Source organism: Staurois parvus, unplaced genomic scaffold (assembly GCF_062004578.1).
Source record: "Staurois parvus isolate SC_StPar_1 unplaced genomic scaffold, SC_StPar_1.0 ptg000361l, whole genome shotgun sequence".
Taxonomy (NCBI): Eukaryota; Metazoa; Chordata; class Amphibia; order Anura; family Ranidae; genus Staurois; species Staurois parvus.
Window position 1 is genome coordinate 17036560 of NW_028318157.1, and position 17189 is coordinate 17053748.

At 44.7% G+C, this 17189-nt stretch overlaps 1 protein-coding gene across 1 annotated transcript in view; it reads right to left on the reverse strand.

The window, feature by feature from the left end:
* Positions 1-17189, reverse strand: part of F9 (coagulation factor IX) — a 58304-nt gene that overhangs the window by 27964 nt on the left and 13151 nt on the right. Inside the window, exons 3-5 of the mRNA XM_089684973.1 lie at positions 15370-15394; positions 11509-11622; positions 294-428 (exon numbers count right to left, since the gene is read on the reverse strand). Coding sequence (XP_089541099.1) covers positions 294-428; positions 11509-11622; positions 15370-15394 — 274 coding nt within the window. The remainder of the gene's footprint in view (positions 1-293; positions 429-11508; positions 11623-15369; positions 15395-17189) is intronic.

Genomic DNA, 17189 nt, shown 5'->3' on the forward strand with positions numbered 1-17189 from the left:
GGAAATGACATTTCTGGGGGCAATCTGTACACCTGCTGTGTACAGTATACCTCCAGGTTGCCACATTACCTTGAATACTACAGAAAACTTCAGCAACTGCAGATTGAAAAGGAAAGGTCATTTCAATAATATTAAATTAGAGTACAGTTTGTGTATGAGATACACAAGTTGTACGTTTTTCCATTTTTTATACATTTTTTCCATAAAAGTGAAGTTACAATTGAAAGTTCACATCCACAGCTGTTTGAACAATGTCATTATAAATGAAAAGTTTATAAACATATCATATTTACCTGTCTCTTGACACGTCTGCCCATCTGCTCTCAGTTTGTATCCAGACGCACAGAAGCATGTCACTTTTTTCTCAGCATTTTCTCTGCACATTTGTTGACACCCTCCATTGTTTATGGTACATGTAACAGGCAGTTCTACAAAAATGTTTTAAAGGAGAGTATATTGTAGAAAAATGTGTGTATAATGATAAAGGAATGCATAAAGTACATTCTCACTATACATTGTTTTATATGGTAAGAAAATAATAAACAACGTTACAGTACCAGTAATAACAACTGGTCTCATGTTTGAACTAATTGTTTCTTTTATCTTAATTAGAAATATGTTTTAAGACTAAAGACTGCCATATTTTGTTTAAAATTTGTCCAGTCCCTGCTAAACCAGTGGAACTTTGATCCATGTATGGGCTAGCTAGCTGCACACACGCCAATCTATTAATCAATTTATTTTTAAATAGCCTATCCATTTTTTCTCAAGCGATTAGTTCTTCCGGCTATAGCCAGCAACTAGAGATGAGCGAATTATTCAAAAATTTGATTCGGCTGATTCGCCGAATTCGCGGAATAAATTTGATTCGAGGCGAATATATTCGCTGCGAATATAACTTATAAAAAGGGTGTTTCTAGGCTTCAGAGAGCCTTTATATTAGTGCAGAACACTGTACCTTTAATTTAAATGCCCTTGGAGTCTGCTGGGGAAGAGAACTAATACTGTCAGTCAGTATGACATGCAGATGAGTGCCGTCGATCTTAGAATCACCGCACACTTCACTCATTTGGGCAGTCACGGGGCCAAAACCAGAGTGTGGAGCCACAGTGTGGCGGTGGAGGCAGCAGCAATGGGAGGCCATACAGCACCCTATGACAAAATGGAACCCACCAGCAGTGTGAGGAGACCTGAAAGTGGCACATGGCAGAGTGTGGCGATGGAGACAGCAGCAATGGGGGGCCGTACAGGGACCCATGACACACTCTGGACCTGGCAGCAGCGTGAGGAGGCGGTACGGGGGCCCATGACAGATTACGGGCCTGGCAGCAGCATGAGGAGTCGGTACGGGGGCCCATGGCAGATTACGGGCCTGGCAGCAGCATGAGGAGGCGGTACAGGGGCCCATGGCAGAGTGGCGGAGCGTAAGCAGCTAAAATTGAAGGCCATACAGAGGCCTATGTTAAAAAGTCCCCCCAGCAGCAGCGTGGGGAGACGACTAATAGTCGTCTCCCCACGCTGCTGCTGGGGGGACTTTTTAACATAGGCCTCTGTATGGCCTTCAATTTAAGCTGCTTACGCTTCGCCACTCTGCCATGGGCCCCTGTACCGCCTCCTCTTGCTGCTGCCAGGTCCAGAGTGTGTCATGGGTCCCTGTACGGCCTCCCATTGCTGCTGACTTCATCGCCAGACTCTGCCATGTGCCACTTTCAGGTCTCCTTACACTGTTGGTGGGTTCCATTTTGTGATAGGGTGCTGTATGGCCTTCCATTGCTGCTGCCTCCACCGCCACCCTGCGCCATGTGCCTCTGTCGTCTGCTCATGCTGCTGACGGCTTCCGCTTTTTAACCGAGGCCTGTGTTTGGCTTCCGAATACTGCTGCATCCACCGCCACCCTGCGCCATGTGTCTCTGTCGTCTGCTCACGCTGCTGACGGCTTCCGCTTTTTAACCTAGGCCTGTGTATGGCTTCAGAATAATGCTGCCTACACCGCCACCCTGCGCCATGTGCCTCTGTCGTCTGCTCACGCTGCTGCCAGGTCCATACTGATTCATGGCCCCCTGTACCGGCTCCTCATGAACGTGGTTCAGCGGGTTTGCATCACTTAACGGCAAATCGTTGACAAACGCTGGGACGTTCAGTGTTGTGCGCATTAAGCCAGACACCAAAGGGCAGCACAGACCTGTTATTACTCGCTCAAGCATGGCTGAACAAAACCAGTCTCAAATAGTCGTCGACTATCAAGAGTCCAATGGCAGAGTGGCGGAGCAGAAGCAGCTTCAATTGAAGGCCATACACAGGCCTAGGTTTAAAAGTCCCTCACAGTTAATTCCAGTAACGAACTCTACTCCTCCGTGCAATCTACTTCCGAGACCCTGGGCAGGTCTGGGTCCAATTTGTGGTAGAGACTGGTTTTGTTCAGCCATGCTTGAGCGAGTAATAACAGGTCTGTGCTGCCCTTTGGTGTCTGGCTTAATGCGCACAACACTGAACGTCCCAGCGTTTGTCAACGATTTGCCGTTAAGTGATGCAAACCCGCTGAACCACGTTCATGAGGAGCCGGTACAGGGGGCCATGAATCAGTATGGACCTGGCAGCAGCGTGAGCAGACGACAGAGGCACATGGCGCAGGGTGGCGGTGTAGGCAGCATTATTCTGAAGCCATACACAGGCCTAGGTTAAAAAGCGGAAGCCGTCAGCAGCGTGAGCAGACGACAGAGACACATGGCGCAGGGTGGCGGTGGATGCAGCAGTATTCGGAAGCCAAACACAGGCCTCGGTTAAAAAGCGGAAGCCGTCAGCAGCATGAGCAGACGACAGAGGCACATGGCGCAGGGTGGCGGTAGAGGCAGCAGCAATGGAAGGCCATACAGCACCCTATCACAAAATGGAACCCACCAACAGTGTAAGGAGACCTGAAAGTGGCACATGGCAGAGTCTGGCGATGAAGTCAGCAGCAATGGGAGGCCGTACAGGGACCCATGACACACTCTGGACCTGGCAGCAGCAAGAGGAGGCGGTACAGGGGCCCATGGCAGAGTGGCGAAGCGTAAGCAGCTTAAATTGAAGGCCATACAGAGGCCTATGTTAAAAATAATAACATGTTTGGGGCATGATTCATGGCGGATTTAGTCAGTTGTGTCAGGAACTGGTGGTTTGAAATCCAGACTAATCCACGCCTGATTCATTTTCACAAACGTGAGTCTCTCCACACTTTGGGTGGACAGTCGTGTCCTCCGCGGAGTTACAATACCTCCTGCCGCACTAAACATGCGCTCCGATGCCACGCTACTGGCCGGGCATGACAGCCTTTCAAGGGCAAATTCAGCTAGTTGGGGCCAAAGGTCAAGTTTCGTTGCCCAGTAGTCAAGGGGATTGTCTACCTCGGTTGGCAGGGTGCTGTCCAAGTAGGCCCGAGCCTGTTGTTTGAGGTCCTGCTCCAGGTCCACCTGATACTGCTGCTGCTGCCGCTGGTTAGTAGTTTCCTCACTGCGCTGGTGAAGAAAGCTACTCATCATCGACTGCAGACTGAGGCAGCCGCTGCTGGTGGAGCTGCCACTGCTCCTACCACCCCACCCCTCCCCTGCTGCCATGGCAGCGGAACGCGAGCGCACAGGGCCCACAGTGTCTGAGGATGGACGTTGGCGCAGAAAGGCAGAGACCAACTGACTACATAGGTGGTTTTTATAGTACTTTATTTTGGCCTCCCTCTCAGCAGGTGTGAAAAAGGCCACCATTTTTGAACGGTAGCGCGGGTCCAACAAGGTGGACACCCAAAAGTCATCCCTCTGTCTGATGGTTATTATTCGGCTGTCGCTACGCAAGCAACCAAGCATGCTATGGGCCATTTGTGCCAAGGAATGCGAGGGACTCCCTGCCTCCATCTCCACAGCATACTGCCACGGTGCGTCTGGGTCCTCTGTCTCCTCCTCCTCCTCCTCTACCAGATGCTCCTGCTCCTCCACTCCAGTCCGCTGAGTGGAAAAACCACCCATTTCACTCAATAATTCCTGAGCACCAATGTCCTCCTCTACCTCCTCCTCTTCTTCCTGTCCTGCCCCCACAGGGGTCATGTGGCGTTGAGATCTGTGCACCACGTCTACCGCACCCTGACCAGCCATTGTTAACAGCATTTGTTCCAGGACGTGCAACAGAGGAATGACGTCGTTCATCCCATAGTCCTGCCGACTCACGAATAGCGTGGCCTCCTCAAAGGGCCTGAGCAAGCGGCAGGTGTCACGCATGAGCTGCCAATGGCTGACATCTAAGTTACACAGGGGAGTACCTTTATCCGCTTGTAACATCAGGAAATCGGTGATGGCCTTTCGCTGTTCGTAAAGGCGGTCTAACATATGTAGGGTTGAATTCCACCTTGTTGCAACGTCGCAGATCAGGCGATGCTGTGGAATTCCGTTCTGCCGCTGCAGCTCAAGGAGGGTGTGCTTTGCGGTGTAGGAATGGCTGAAATGCATGCAAAGTTTACGTGACATTTTAAGGATGTCTTGCAGTGGGATGGTGGATTTTAGGAACCGCTTGACAACCAGATTGAACACGTGAGCCATGCATGGCGCATGGCACAACCTTCCTTGACGCAGAGCAGACACCATGTTCTTTCCGTTGTCGGTCAACATGGTTCCGATTTTCAGTTTGCGCGGAGACAGCCATCTGTCGATTTCTCTGTTCATTACACTCAGAAGTTCCTCCCCTGTGTGACTACGTTCGCCAAGGCATACCAGGTGCAGCACAGCGTGACACCGTTGCGCCCTGCACATGTGATATGCCGGTCAGGTAATGGGACTTGGCACGGGGGTGGCGGCTGAGGACACGGCGGAAGAAGAGGTGGTAGAGGCGGACATCTTTGCTGGACCAAGGACGTGCAAACGTGGAGGCAAAAGCGGCGTGACCTGTCCAAGTTGCTGGTGCGGCTGTGCCGGCACCACGTTCACCCAGTGGGCCGTAAATGACATGTACTGTCCCTGACCGTAGTTACAGCTCCACACGTCGGCGCTGCCGTGCACTTTGGCAGAGACCGACATGCTCAAAGACTGGCCCACCATCTCTTCTACATGTGAATGCAGGGCTGGCACTGCCTTTTTGGCGAAGAAATGCCGGCTTGGCACTCTCCACCGCGGCTCGGCACAAGCCATCATTTCTCGGAAAGGTGCTGAGTCCACCACTTGGAAAGGGAGGGACTGCAGCACCAGCAACTTGGACAGGAGGACGTTCAGCTTCTGCACCGTCGGGTGCGTACTCGCAAACTGTTGTCTCTTGGAAACGGATTCCAAGAAAGACTGCTGACGGAATCCGTGAAGAGAAGTAGCAGGAGAAGGAGCATCTGAATGAGCGGAAGATGCCAACGAGCGACAACTCCCCTCAGCAGAGGTGTTGGAGCCTTGACTGGCTGATAGAGGGCGATTGATGTCAGGTGACGGAGCAAGTAACGGAGCGGGTGATGGAGCGGGGGCTGGGGCAGGCAGAACCGCCGTATCTTTATCACGGTTTTCCCAGGCCACCGAATGGCGATGCTGCATATGCTGACGCAACGCTGTAGTCCCAACATGGGCCCCCTGGCCACGCTTGACTTTCTGGCCACATAGTCGACATACGGCTACGTTTACTTCCTCGGGCGGCTTGACGAAAAATTGCCACACCGCCGAGTAGGAAACTTTGCCCCCGCTACTCCTCACTGGCTGACTGCTACTTCCTCCGTGCACACCGGCACCACTACTGGCCGTGGTGGTAGGCTGCAGTGGAGCTGGTGCTCTACTCCGTGGCCGTTTGCCTCCACTGACACTGCTGCGACCCTGCTGCCTCCTGGGCAACCCACCGACTGTTTTGCTCGCTGGCAAGCTGGCACCCTCTTCTCCTGATGATGCGGAAGCAATAGCCTGATGACGACGAGGCTGCCAAGTGCGATCAGCCTCATCATCATCAATTAGGGTCTCCGCATCACTACTAGCCCCCTCGGCTGCGTGTGGGTCAGGAGACAGACCTGTCTCTAGACCGGCTACCGAGCCACTCTCCTCGCCAGTACTTCTTCGCCTGGCTGCTGAAGAGGCGGATGTCTCCCCCCGTTCCTGACCGCCCTCTGTTAGCTCTTCCTCACTGTACAGTGGGGCTGAGCCCACAGCATGCGATACTTCGCTTGGTGAGGGAACACCAAAGGACAGGGGCAGGTAGAGGACACGTGATTTCAGTGGGCTTGCTCCCGGGCCATGCCAACTAACGGTTGTGTCTGACGTACCCACCGACCGTTGGCTGTAGGTGTCAGAGGTGACCTGGGAAGAGGAAGACGACCGAGTCAACCAATCGATGATGGCAGGGTTGTCGGTGGAGACACGACCGCTGGATGACACCGGGAGCACTGGCCTCTGGCTGCGACTAGTGCTGCCTCGACCCCTTCCTCTGCTGCCACGTCTGCTCGCTCCTGAAACATTGCCTCCTCTGCCACTCCTCTGCGTGTTGTCTGACATACTCTTTAATTCAATAAGCACCCCAAACATAAAACAGGATTTAACTCTTTGAACGTACAATAGTGGTTGTGAAGCAGAAAGTAACGATTCTGTGTCCCTGAGTAACAATTCTGTGTCCCTGAGTAACGATTCTGTGTCCCTGAGTAACGATTCTGTGTCCCTGAGTAACGATTCTGTGTCCCTGAGTAACGATTCTGTGTCCCTCAGTAACGATTTTGTGTCCCTGAGTGACGATTCTGTGTCCCTGAGTGACGATTCTGTGTCCCTGAGTAACAATTCTGTGTCCCTGAGTAACGATTCTGTGTCCCTGAGTAACGATTCTGTGTCCCTGAGTAACAATTCTGTGTCCGAGTAACAATTCTGTGTCCCTGAGTAACGATTCTGTGTCCCTGAGTAACGATTCTGTGTCCCTCAGTAACGATTCTGTGTCCCTGAGTAATGATTCTGTGTCCCTGAGTAACGATTCTGTGTCTGTCCCTGAGTAACGATTCTGTGTCCCTGAGTAACAATTCTGTGTCCCTGAGTAACGATTCCTTGTCCCTGAGTAACGATTCTGTGTCCCTGAGTAACGATTCTGTGTCCCTGAGTAACAATTCTGTGTCCCTGAGTAACGATTCTGTGTCCCTCAGTAACGATTCTGTGTCCCTCAGTAACAATTCTGTGTCCCTGAGTAACGATTCTGTGCCCCTGAGTAACGATTCTGTGTCCCTGAGTAACAATTCTGTGTCCCTGAGTAACAATTCTGTGTCCCTGAGTAACGATTCTGTGTCCCTCAGTAACAATTCTGTCTCCCTGAGTAACAATTCTGTGTCCCTCAGTAACAATTCTGTGTCCCTGAGTAACGATTCTGTGTCCCTGAGTAACGATTCTGTGTCTCTGAGTAACGATTCTGTGTCTCTGAGTAACGATTCTGTGTCCCTCAGTAACAATTCTGTGTCCCTGAGTAACAATTCTGTGTCCCTGAGTAACGATTCTGTGTCCCTGAGTAACGATTCTGTGTCCCTGAGTAACGATTCTGTGTCCCTGAGTAACAATTCTGTGTCCCTGAGTAACAATTCTGTGTCTGTCCCTGAGTAACGATTCTGTGTCCCTGAGTAACAATTCTGTGTCCCTGTGTAACAATTCAGTGTCCCTGAGTAACTATTCTGTGGCCCTAAAGTCTCTGTGGCCCTAACTCTGTCCCTAATACAGACAGGTCTGTCTCTCTTGAATGACCGGAGGCTAATGGAGAATTCTAAGATGGCCGCGATTTATAGCTCCACCATTACACAGTGCTGGCTCGCTGGCTGGCTGCTGATTGGCTAATGCGATCACATGTCATGAATGAATGCATTATGGGTCAGCGCGCCTTGTCTGCGCGCCTTCCCAGAGATCCCCGCTCCGTCGCCACACATGTCGCCGCCATTTTTGGGAAAATTCGATTCGTGCATCCGAAGTTTGCTAATTTTCGGATTCGGCGCGAATCGAATTTTTCCTAATCTTCGAAACGAATTCCACTTCGTCATGTTCGATTCGCTCATCTCTACCAGCAACACTAATTATTATATTCTGCCAGTGGGGAATACAATAGCTCAGCAGGAAAGATCTCCCCATCACAGTGAATGTGTAGATGGGGGAATCAACTTTTTTTCCCTTCGTTCAACCTGCTGGTTGAACAACAACATCAAAAAAGAATCATGTATGGCCTGCGTAAGACATGGGTCATGTATGAATTGATATTTCACATTCCTACTTTAGGTGTCCTTTTATGAAACCGAGATCAGCGGCGATCTTGAGGATCGTTGCTGATCTCAGATCATTAGTGGTTTAGGAAACAGAGATGATCAGCGGAGAACAAATTCTCTGTTGATGATCTCAGCACATAGACGGCCAGTGTATGAATGAGCGATGTCAACCCTTCACTGGTGATCTGTGTTCTCCCTCCAGATTGTCCAGCCCAGAGGTTTAGAATCAGGGGAACCGCAAATGAAGCAGCAATAATTTACCTCTGCTTAGTAAATGGTGTTTGACTGATCTCTTACTGTAATCTCGTGATATTATAGTAACAGCAGCCATTTTCCTGTGTTCAAGACATTTGTAGATTGCTTCTCTCCTCATTCGGAGAATCGATCTACACTGATTCATAAAAAGGCATTCAGGGGAGATCTGTCTCCTCTGAGAATGCCGGAAAACTGAGCAGCTGTCATTTACCACTGCATGATAAAAGGACACCTAAGTTCATACACTTTCTTTTAGAGTTCAAAATGCTGGAGCAGCCTTCTGCAGCTATCCAAACATTTTCTGCCGCTATATGTCCTCAGTGTGATAGCATCATTCAATACACTCATTTGAGCTTGGGTCTTCCTGTGACTGCAAGGTGAAAGGACAAGCAGCACAGTGATGAGCTCATCACTCTGCTTTCTCTTCCCATCAGCATGCATCTTGTCATCACATACACTGATTCACTGCTTGTGCTGCTTCTTCCTCTCACACTCCAGCCCTGCTTTAAATGGTTTGTCTCAACCAACTGTCTCTTTTGCTAGACAGCTTGGTCTGTTAAAAGAAGTTGAAAAATAACATACTCGCTGGCCAGATCAAGGGGTAAAAATAAAGCAAAGAAGTCTGAAAAAGAAAACTAACTCAGCCACTAAAATTAACCATTTCTGCTCTCACACCTGTTTACCCCTTGTGGACCAGAGGAATTTTTACATTTCTGCTATGGGCCTGTTTATTCAGCAATAACTTTGTCATTACTTAAGATAAAAACATGATACATATATATGGCTTTTTTGTGTGAAAATTGTCTTGCAACAAAGATTTTTTTTCGCAATCATTATACAATTAAACATAACAAAATGTAACAAAGCATGCTTTTATTTTATTCTGTAATTTGTTCTGTTTCAAATGATGCTAACATTATGATTCTGGTACAAAGCATTGCAAATATATATTTTTTTTCAATTTTGCACTTTTGTTATATGTGAAATTTGTAAATATATGTTAAAGAAGTAAAAAAATATTAACAAACACAACAAACAAACAAAAAAAGTTTAAAAATTATTAGTTAATAAAATAGAAATTAACACAAAAAAAATCAGCAGGAAAATAATAATTAAATGGAGAAGGAAAATAAGGAGTTAATTAGGGCTGATTAGTGCAAACTAAGGGTTAATAAGGGGTTTAACAGAGGAACATTTAATTAAAAAAACAAACTTCTTTTTACTTGTCAGGTTGCTTTAACTGACTTTATGTACAGATCGAAGTTAATCCCTTTGATCTGTAGTTGAATAAACAGATACAAAATGAAACAATGTTTCTTTTGAACAATGTTGTTGATAAACATTTTTCCAAACTGCTTTATTTTGACAGTTCCAGCTGTCAGAACTTTCTCTGTGTATTGGGCAATGCTGCTTTGATTAATCAGAGCTGAATTGCCAAATACTGGGAGAGCTAGATTGCCGAATAATGGGACAGGGGAGGTCCTGACAGCAGGGCGGAAGGAGTGGATGTGTTACACAAGCCCTGGCAATAAGCAATATAATATATTTTTGTTTTTGTTTTTACTATCACTGTAATACAGTTCTGCAATAAATAACACATCATTAAAAGTGGTTGTAAAGGCTGAGGGTTTTTTACCTTCATGCATTCTATGTAGGTAGCTGTTTGCAAGAAATGTGTTCATTGTATGCATTTGTGAGAGACATGGTACAAGCATATTGTAACTTCAGTTTATGTAATTGTATTGCAGTTTTATAGAACTAGTCACAGAAGTAAATTCAGCTTTGGAATGAAACACAACTCTGCTTCTGTCAGTTCTGTTAGGCAGCTGTTGGCTAAATGTTAGTAGGACAACATAATAGTGTATTTGACACTTGGGGAGAATCTTTTTTACACCCCCTACTCTATATGACCATAAAATTTTTTTATAAAAATGAAATGAAAAAAAAAAAAACTAATTGCCATAAAAAAAACACACAGATCGAAGATGGTGGTGTTCTTTTACATTGGTGAACACAGTGGAGAAATGGTCCCTTACATTGGTGGTCAGTAGCCCCTTACATTAGATATCAATGGAAAAGTATTCCACTACATTGGGGCTTAATGTAGACAGCAAGTATGCCACTACCGCTCACTGCTGTTCTAGCTGATATTCTGCCATTTAAAATGAATTTGTGGAAATCTGTGGAGTGTGAAGCATAAAACTGTTTTTTTAATGAAAACAATACTAAATGAAAAAGTGGTGAGCAATCTAAGGGCCTGTTTTTCTATACAGTGAAGCCCAAGATCTATTTGCAGGTTACAGAGCAGAGAATTCATACAAACAAGACAGAAAAAAGTGAAGGCTAAGAAAATGCATGTTGCTCTTAAAGTGTAAGTTCATTCAACACTGAGACCTTGGTTGTGGGCGGGGCGGACTTACCATTCGAGCACTCGGGCACTGCCCAAGGGCCCGGGGTCAGTAGGGGGCCCCATGAACTGACCCTGGTACCTTTTTTATAGGCAATTTTGAGTGTGGGCAAGGACACAGTGGCCCCATGATCCCCTATTGCCCGGGGGCCCCATGAGTTGTCAGTCCACCCCTGGTTGTGGGGGAAAAAATATCACTCCCAATATACCGTTTGTATTTTTAAACACATGTGTTTGTGAGGTGTTCCTAAATTTCAATTTGATGAAGTTTATCAAAGTTTGTACTCCTTGGTCACAGCATGGGTACTGCATGATGAACCTGAATCAATTATCACACTGCAGTATTAACTGACATGTACCTTTTAGGGTGGATTTCTTTTTTAAAAAATGGCAGAAAGATGCTCATAACAATTAATTTGCTATTTACATTTTCTAGCATTCAATATTAAAAAGAATACCAGTATCTTGCTGCAATGCCCTCAAATAACACCTTAATCAGTCTCTAATTTTAAAAGTATTAACTTGGGACACATTTCCTTAAACAGAAATTATTTTAATGCCTGTTGAAAATAAACATAATTATTCAGCTTCTCTGTTTCCATGATTATAATGAGCCTGGTCTCTGTAAACACAGGTGGGTGATACATACCAAACTCACAGTTCTTTCCTCTGTATCCATGTGCACACCAACATACATAGGCGCTCACATCGTCTTTGCAGACTCCTCCATTTAGACATGGGTTGGATATACACTGGTCTCCATCTAAACATATAGCAAGCAAATCCATTTTAAAAAATTGATATAAAGATTGATTTTGTTATCAGTGTAGCAAACAACACAGTCTTTGTTGAATTCTTTGAAATGATAAGAACCTTTGGTGCTTAAAACATTGCATAACTGGAAGATGTTTTCTTAGCAATGAATGATGTCTTTTAAAACGAAACTCAAGAAAGAAGGGCAGGCTCTTCGCACTGAGACTTACAAATGTTTGCAACATTATGCAAGAAGGATAAAATAATGAAAGCCACCACAACTATGTGCATCCTTTCAGACTGCTGTCCTCTTTCCTACTTCATTGTTTGGTGAGCTACTGATTTGTAATGAGTGTGCAAATCAGATGTACTTACACTTTATTGGCCGTATGCTTGTTCCAGGTCTTTCAATTACTAGGTAGTAAAGCAAACAAATGGCAATGGCAGCTCAGTATTTCAAGGCTGGCAGGTTATCTTTAATAATGGATTTCAGAATCATCAGTGAATGTCCACCTTCCTTCTTGGGTTTGAAAAAACTCATAGGTACATTTACCAGTGGTTCTATAGAAACTAAGTCTTTAATGCTTTTTGCAAGCAAGGAGCAATGTACACAATAATATAGTCCTACACAATCAATCGGAATTCTCCTTTTCTTGCTTTAATCAGAAAAAATCAAATCTCATTGCCATTAGTTACTACTGTACTTTGTACATCCACAATGCAATTCTTGTTGGTCACATGGGGTTAACTGCTTATTTATTGCTATATACAAAACTTTTATTTTGTATTATATATACACTATATATGTGGAAACAAAGATGTGGTTGTTGTTAATGACGCAGTTAAACCTAGTATTTCTACATTGATATCTCAATTGAACACTGCTGTTTGTGAAACAGACCTTTTGTTATGCAGAATAAACATACTTATTTCTAGTGCTCATGTGTCTATCACAATGATTAATTGCATAAAGTGTGTTTTATGTATGAACAATGCATTAGTACTGTATCCTCTCATGATATGAGAATTTTAAATTAGTTTCTTGGTTGGATGTATATATTCACCTGCATAGCCTGAATAAGCTATAACAACAGGCACTGAAATTTTTATTTTTCTTTATAATTTTATTTTATAGTTATATATATCTCCAAGCTCAAGGGCACTCTGCCGTTCTATAATGATTTCTGGAAGCTTAATGTGGTGTCAAAATTTGATGCCTATTGCATGCCCTGGGTGGATAACCTTAATGAAAGACTAGACTCAGAACAATACATCACCACTTTAAACCTTACAAAAGAAAATTGGCAGATACCCTTAATCATGGCTACTCATAAGAAAATGGTGTTCTCCAACCTAAAGGGATACTTTCAGAACAGGACAATGCCCTTTGGCCTTCAGGCTGTTCCTGCCATATTCCAAAGGGTGATAGACCAGACTTTATACCCCCATTTAAATTATACTTCAGTGTAACTGACTGACAATGCAATTTTCCCCAGTCCAAGTCCAGGCAATGTTAAATGCCTTAAAATGGGGGTGGGGTGGGATTACTATGAAACCAGAAAAGTTTGCTTTAGGCATGTAGGAAGAACCTTGGATACATTTGGAGAAGTTGGATGGTGAAGTATCATGTCAGCAAATTAGAAGCTATATAGTTTTGTTCCCACCCCCTCCCCAAAAGCAGGAGCATATATTCCTGGGCATAGTGGGGTACTACAGATGTTTTTTCTATAATTGTGCTATCCTGGCAGCCCTTTTAATTGATCTAGCCAAGGGCTGAAAGTCAAGTGGTCAAGTGGACAACAGATACTGGAAAGGCCTTCCCCAGAGCTCAGGTTGGCACTATGCAAACATCCCGTCCTAATAGCTTCCAATTCCTCAAAGGAATATGTTGTTCAGATGGATGTCTCTGATGTGGGACTTGGAGATATTCTGTTACAGTACATCCATGGTGAGGAGTGTCTTGTGGTCTATCTCAGTCAGAAGTTAACTGCAGCTGAGAAAAATTACATTGTCGTACAGGTGGCATGTTTGGCCAGTAAGTGGGCCTTAGAGTCACTCTAGTACTACCTACTGGAATTGTTGTTTCTGATTATGGTCCATTAACATTGGAGATGAGCTTGAGGTTTGGTCTGAACACCAGAGCAAACCTTGGCTGTCTGGCCATTCGGATGCACGCCTGACTGATTACCTGTTTGGCAGGAGCCACGCTTCATGTAATAGTGGTATTATTACCACAGGGATACAGGACAGGGTTGTGAGTAAGAGGTCCTTGTCCTAATAAACATGGGGACAATGTCTTTTGACAGGTGGTTCCCCCCTGCAGGGTACCCCCTATATTGAGGGCTTGCAGCCTGGTATGGTTCAAGGGGAGGGGCACATGCTCATATACCCCCACTCACTTTCTTGCCCTGCCAGGCTGCATCCTTGGACAAGGGTCTGGTCTTGGACCTCACTTTTAGTTTTGGATGGCATTCCCCCTTGAAATCTAAACCAAACCAAAGTGTCTGTTATAGAATTTGGGGGACATCATGCTTTTTTTTCTTCTTTTTTTGTGTGTGTAGGTCCCCATTAACAGTCATACCAGACCTAAAGAGCATGGTATAAATTAGGGGGAAAAAAACCTATATATTTTTTTTTTCTTTATCCAACTACTCTGCTTACATGGCTTGGTTTTCCTGGCCATTTAAGTGAATGAGACCAGAGAGCTTACTTGTTGTTAAGGATTTAGCGGTGCCTGTGTTCAGACCAAACATTAAGTCCATCCCTAGTTCTGACCTAGGATCACGCCAAAAATGTTCACTAAGTAATGCTTTATTCAACTGTTAAAGATAGCTGAATGATTAGGATTATTTGTGATGATAGCATGATATTTTAATTAGTGTTATTTTGGTGAGTCCATATTTTCACACAGCAGCGGTCATCTTGTTGCGCTCATAAAGTAATTTTCCATCTGAAGTCCATTACTTATAATCATTTCTTTGCATGAAAAAGTAAAAAGGTGTGTTATGGTAAGCCATGCTCTTAGAGACAACCTCCACTTTTCACTGTAGCCACCAGTCTCTGTGGCACACTTTGCCTTAAGCACTTTCTTTAGTCCACAGGAAACTTTCCCTACAATGAAAGGATCAGTTGGTTGTGTTCATCAACCAGACCACTAGTTTCTAGTCCTTCCCTGAATCCATCACTAGATAAGGTCTAAAGTGTAGCAACCAGGGGTGGACTGACCATTTGGAAACTTGGGTCAGTAGGGGGCCCCATGAGATGCCCCTGGTACCTTTTTCATAGGCTTTTTTGAGTTTGGGCAAGGACACAGGGGCCCCATGATCCCCTATTGCCCGGGGGCCCCATGAGTTGTCAGTCCGCCCCTGGTAGTAACCCATAACACTCAGTTAAGAGATGATCTCTTTGTGATGGTTATAGGCTAATGCACTTTAGACAAATGATTACTCTTTGCACTGCGCGAATAAGCCCATGAGTGAGTGTCATAATTTATTTTGTGTTTTTCTTGGTTAGCTCAGCCATTTGTATTCAACAGGGTTTTTCAATATATTGGTTAGGGAACCTTTATCTCATTATAGCAGCTGGGTTCTTGCTGAATATATACATTTTAATTACAATGTCTGGTTCATGGATGCAATTAAAGCAAATAAAGTGAGATAAATATGAATATATTGGGTAACATGTGTAGCTCCTGATATTCACAACAAAGAATTAACTGTTTCAGTATGTCTAAATTGTGTAAGGAAATTCATCTTACCGACATACTGCTTCCAAAATTCAATCTATAAAGAAAAAAAAGAAAAGCAAAACCATAAGTATATTTAACAATGAATAGATTTTATAATTATTTTAAAAATAAGTCAGAACAGTAGCAGATCTTTTGTCAAAGATGTCCTACTATGGGCTGTGGGATGAGAGAAGGGCCTATGCAGTTTTTGCACCTGCTCCCTCCCTACCACCTCCTGCAATACAAGGGATGTTGACTGTGCTGCTTACCTTGCTGTGTAGTCATAAATAATACATATAAATTGTGAGCTGCAATGATTTAATTTATTTTTCATTAAATAGTTTTAACACAAAATTAATAGTAAGGATTTTCACAGACGAGTAGATGTATTGCAAAGAATGAAGGAGGGGGCATCTGTTTGTCATTCATTGTGACAGAAGCTGAAGTGCAGTATGTTGAGACTAAAGCTGGCCATAGATGTTTCAAATCTTGGATGGTTCAGCAGGGACCGGCCGAGATCCAAACCATCTATGGGCAGGCTGATTGTACCCACTTTGATTGTTTGCCTGTTGGATTTTTCAAGCGATTATTGCCAGGGGCTATAGCCACAAGCAATAATCACTGTGTTGTGCCCCCCCCCCTCCCCACTGGGAGAATACAATAGCATTATGGGAGGGATTCTTCCATCAACACTCACTGTGTTGATGGGGAAATTGAGCAGTTTCTTTCCTGCAACCCATGGTTTCAGGAAAGAACATCACAACATCTATGGCCAGCTTAAAGGAAAAGTTCACTTTGGGGGACATGTTACATGTTCCACCCAGTTTTAACATGTAATATGTTCCCAGTCCTGCAGCTGCTCCCTGATCCCCCCTCTCCCTGTGACAGCAGTACTAGTAGATATTCCCTGTACTAGCTGTCACTTTTTATAAACTGGCTCCACCCACACATCCGCATCATTTATCCACAGAGTTCTGTGAAGGAATGAACTACAAGTCCCGGCAGACTTAGCGCTGTTGGCTTCTAGTTCTCAACGAGCTACCACAGCATTGTGAAGCGCTGTGGTAGTTCATTGACTTTTCCTGTCAGACTGTATCTGTGTGTCAGTATAACATGTACGGACACACAGATACACTGACAGGTTTGCAGGAGTCCTGCATGGCACCACCTGCTGATCTCTAGTGCAATGCTCTCCAGGCTCAAAAAAAAATCTAATAATCAGATAAATTCACATTTTTGTTATCTTCAAATAAGTGCATTTACAAATTTTTTTAAGATGTGAACATATCCTTTAAGCCATCAGCCACCTGCACAATGAGATTCATCCTTACCTCCGCTCACTGAGGATTGAACTGACTCACTGCACATTTTCCAATATATTTTCTTTTTTTTTTCCTTGAATATAATGACAAGAAACACATCCAATGGTTATTCTTATTAACCCTCGAAGTTCTGATTTTCTCCTGTCATTCGTGGGCTTTACATGGCAACCCTTAAAAATGACACAATTTTAGAATGTCCTGTAATCTAGGGAACTAGGAAAGGCATTGCTAATTCTGTGATTGCTGCTAGCTTCTGGGTCCTGTGTCAAGTGGGTGCCCTGCTAGTTATTGAATACAGGAGGTTGCTTGCTCGACATGGCCAACATTCAGAGAACACTATGCATTTTCTCAATGAGTGCAAAGTGTACTTTGATTGAACTAGGCAGGTTTTGTGACATTATTGTCCAGCCTCTCTATCTTGTCCAATCAGAAAACATTAAGGGATTGATTTACTAAAGGCAAATAGACTGTGTACTTTGAAAGTGCAGTTGCTTTAGAGCTTAGTAATGGGTGGAAGCTCTGCTGAGG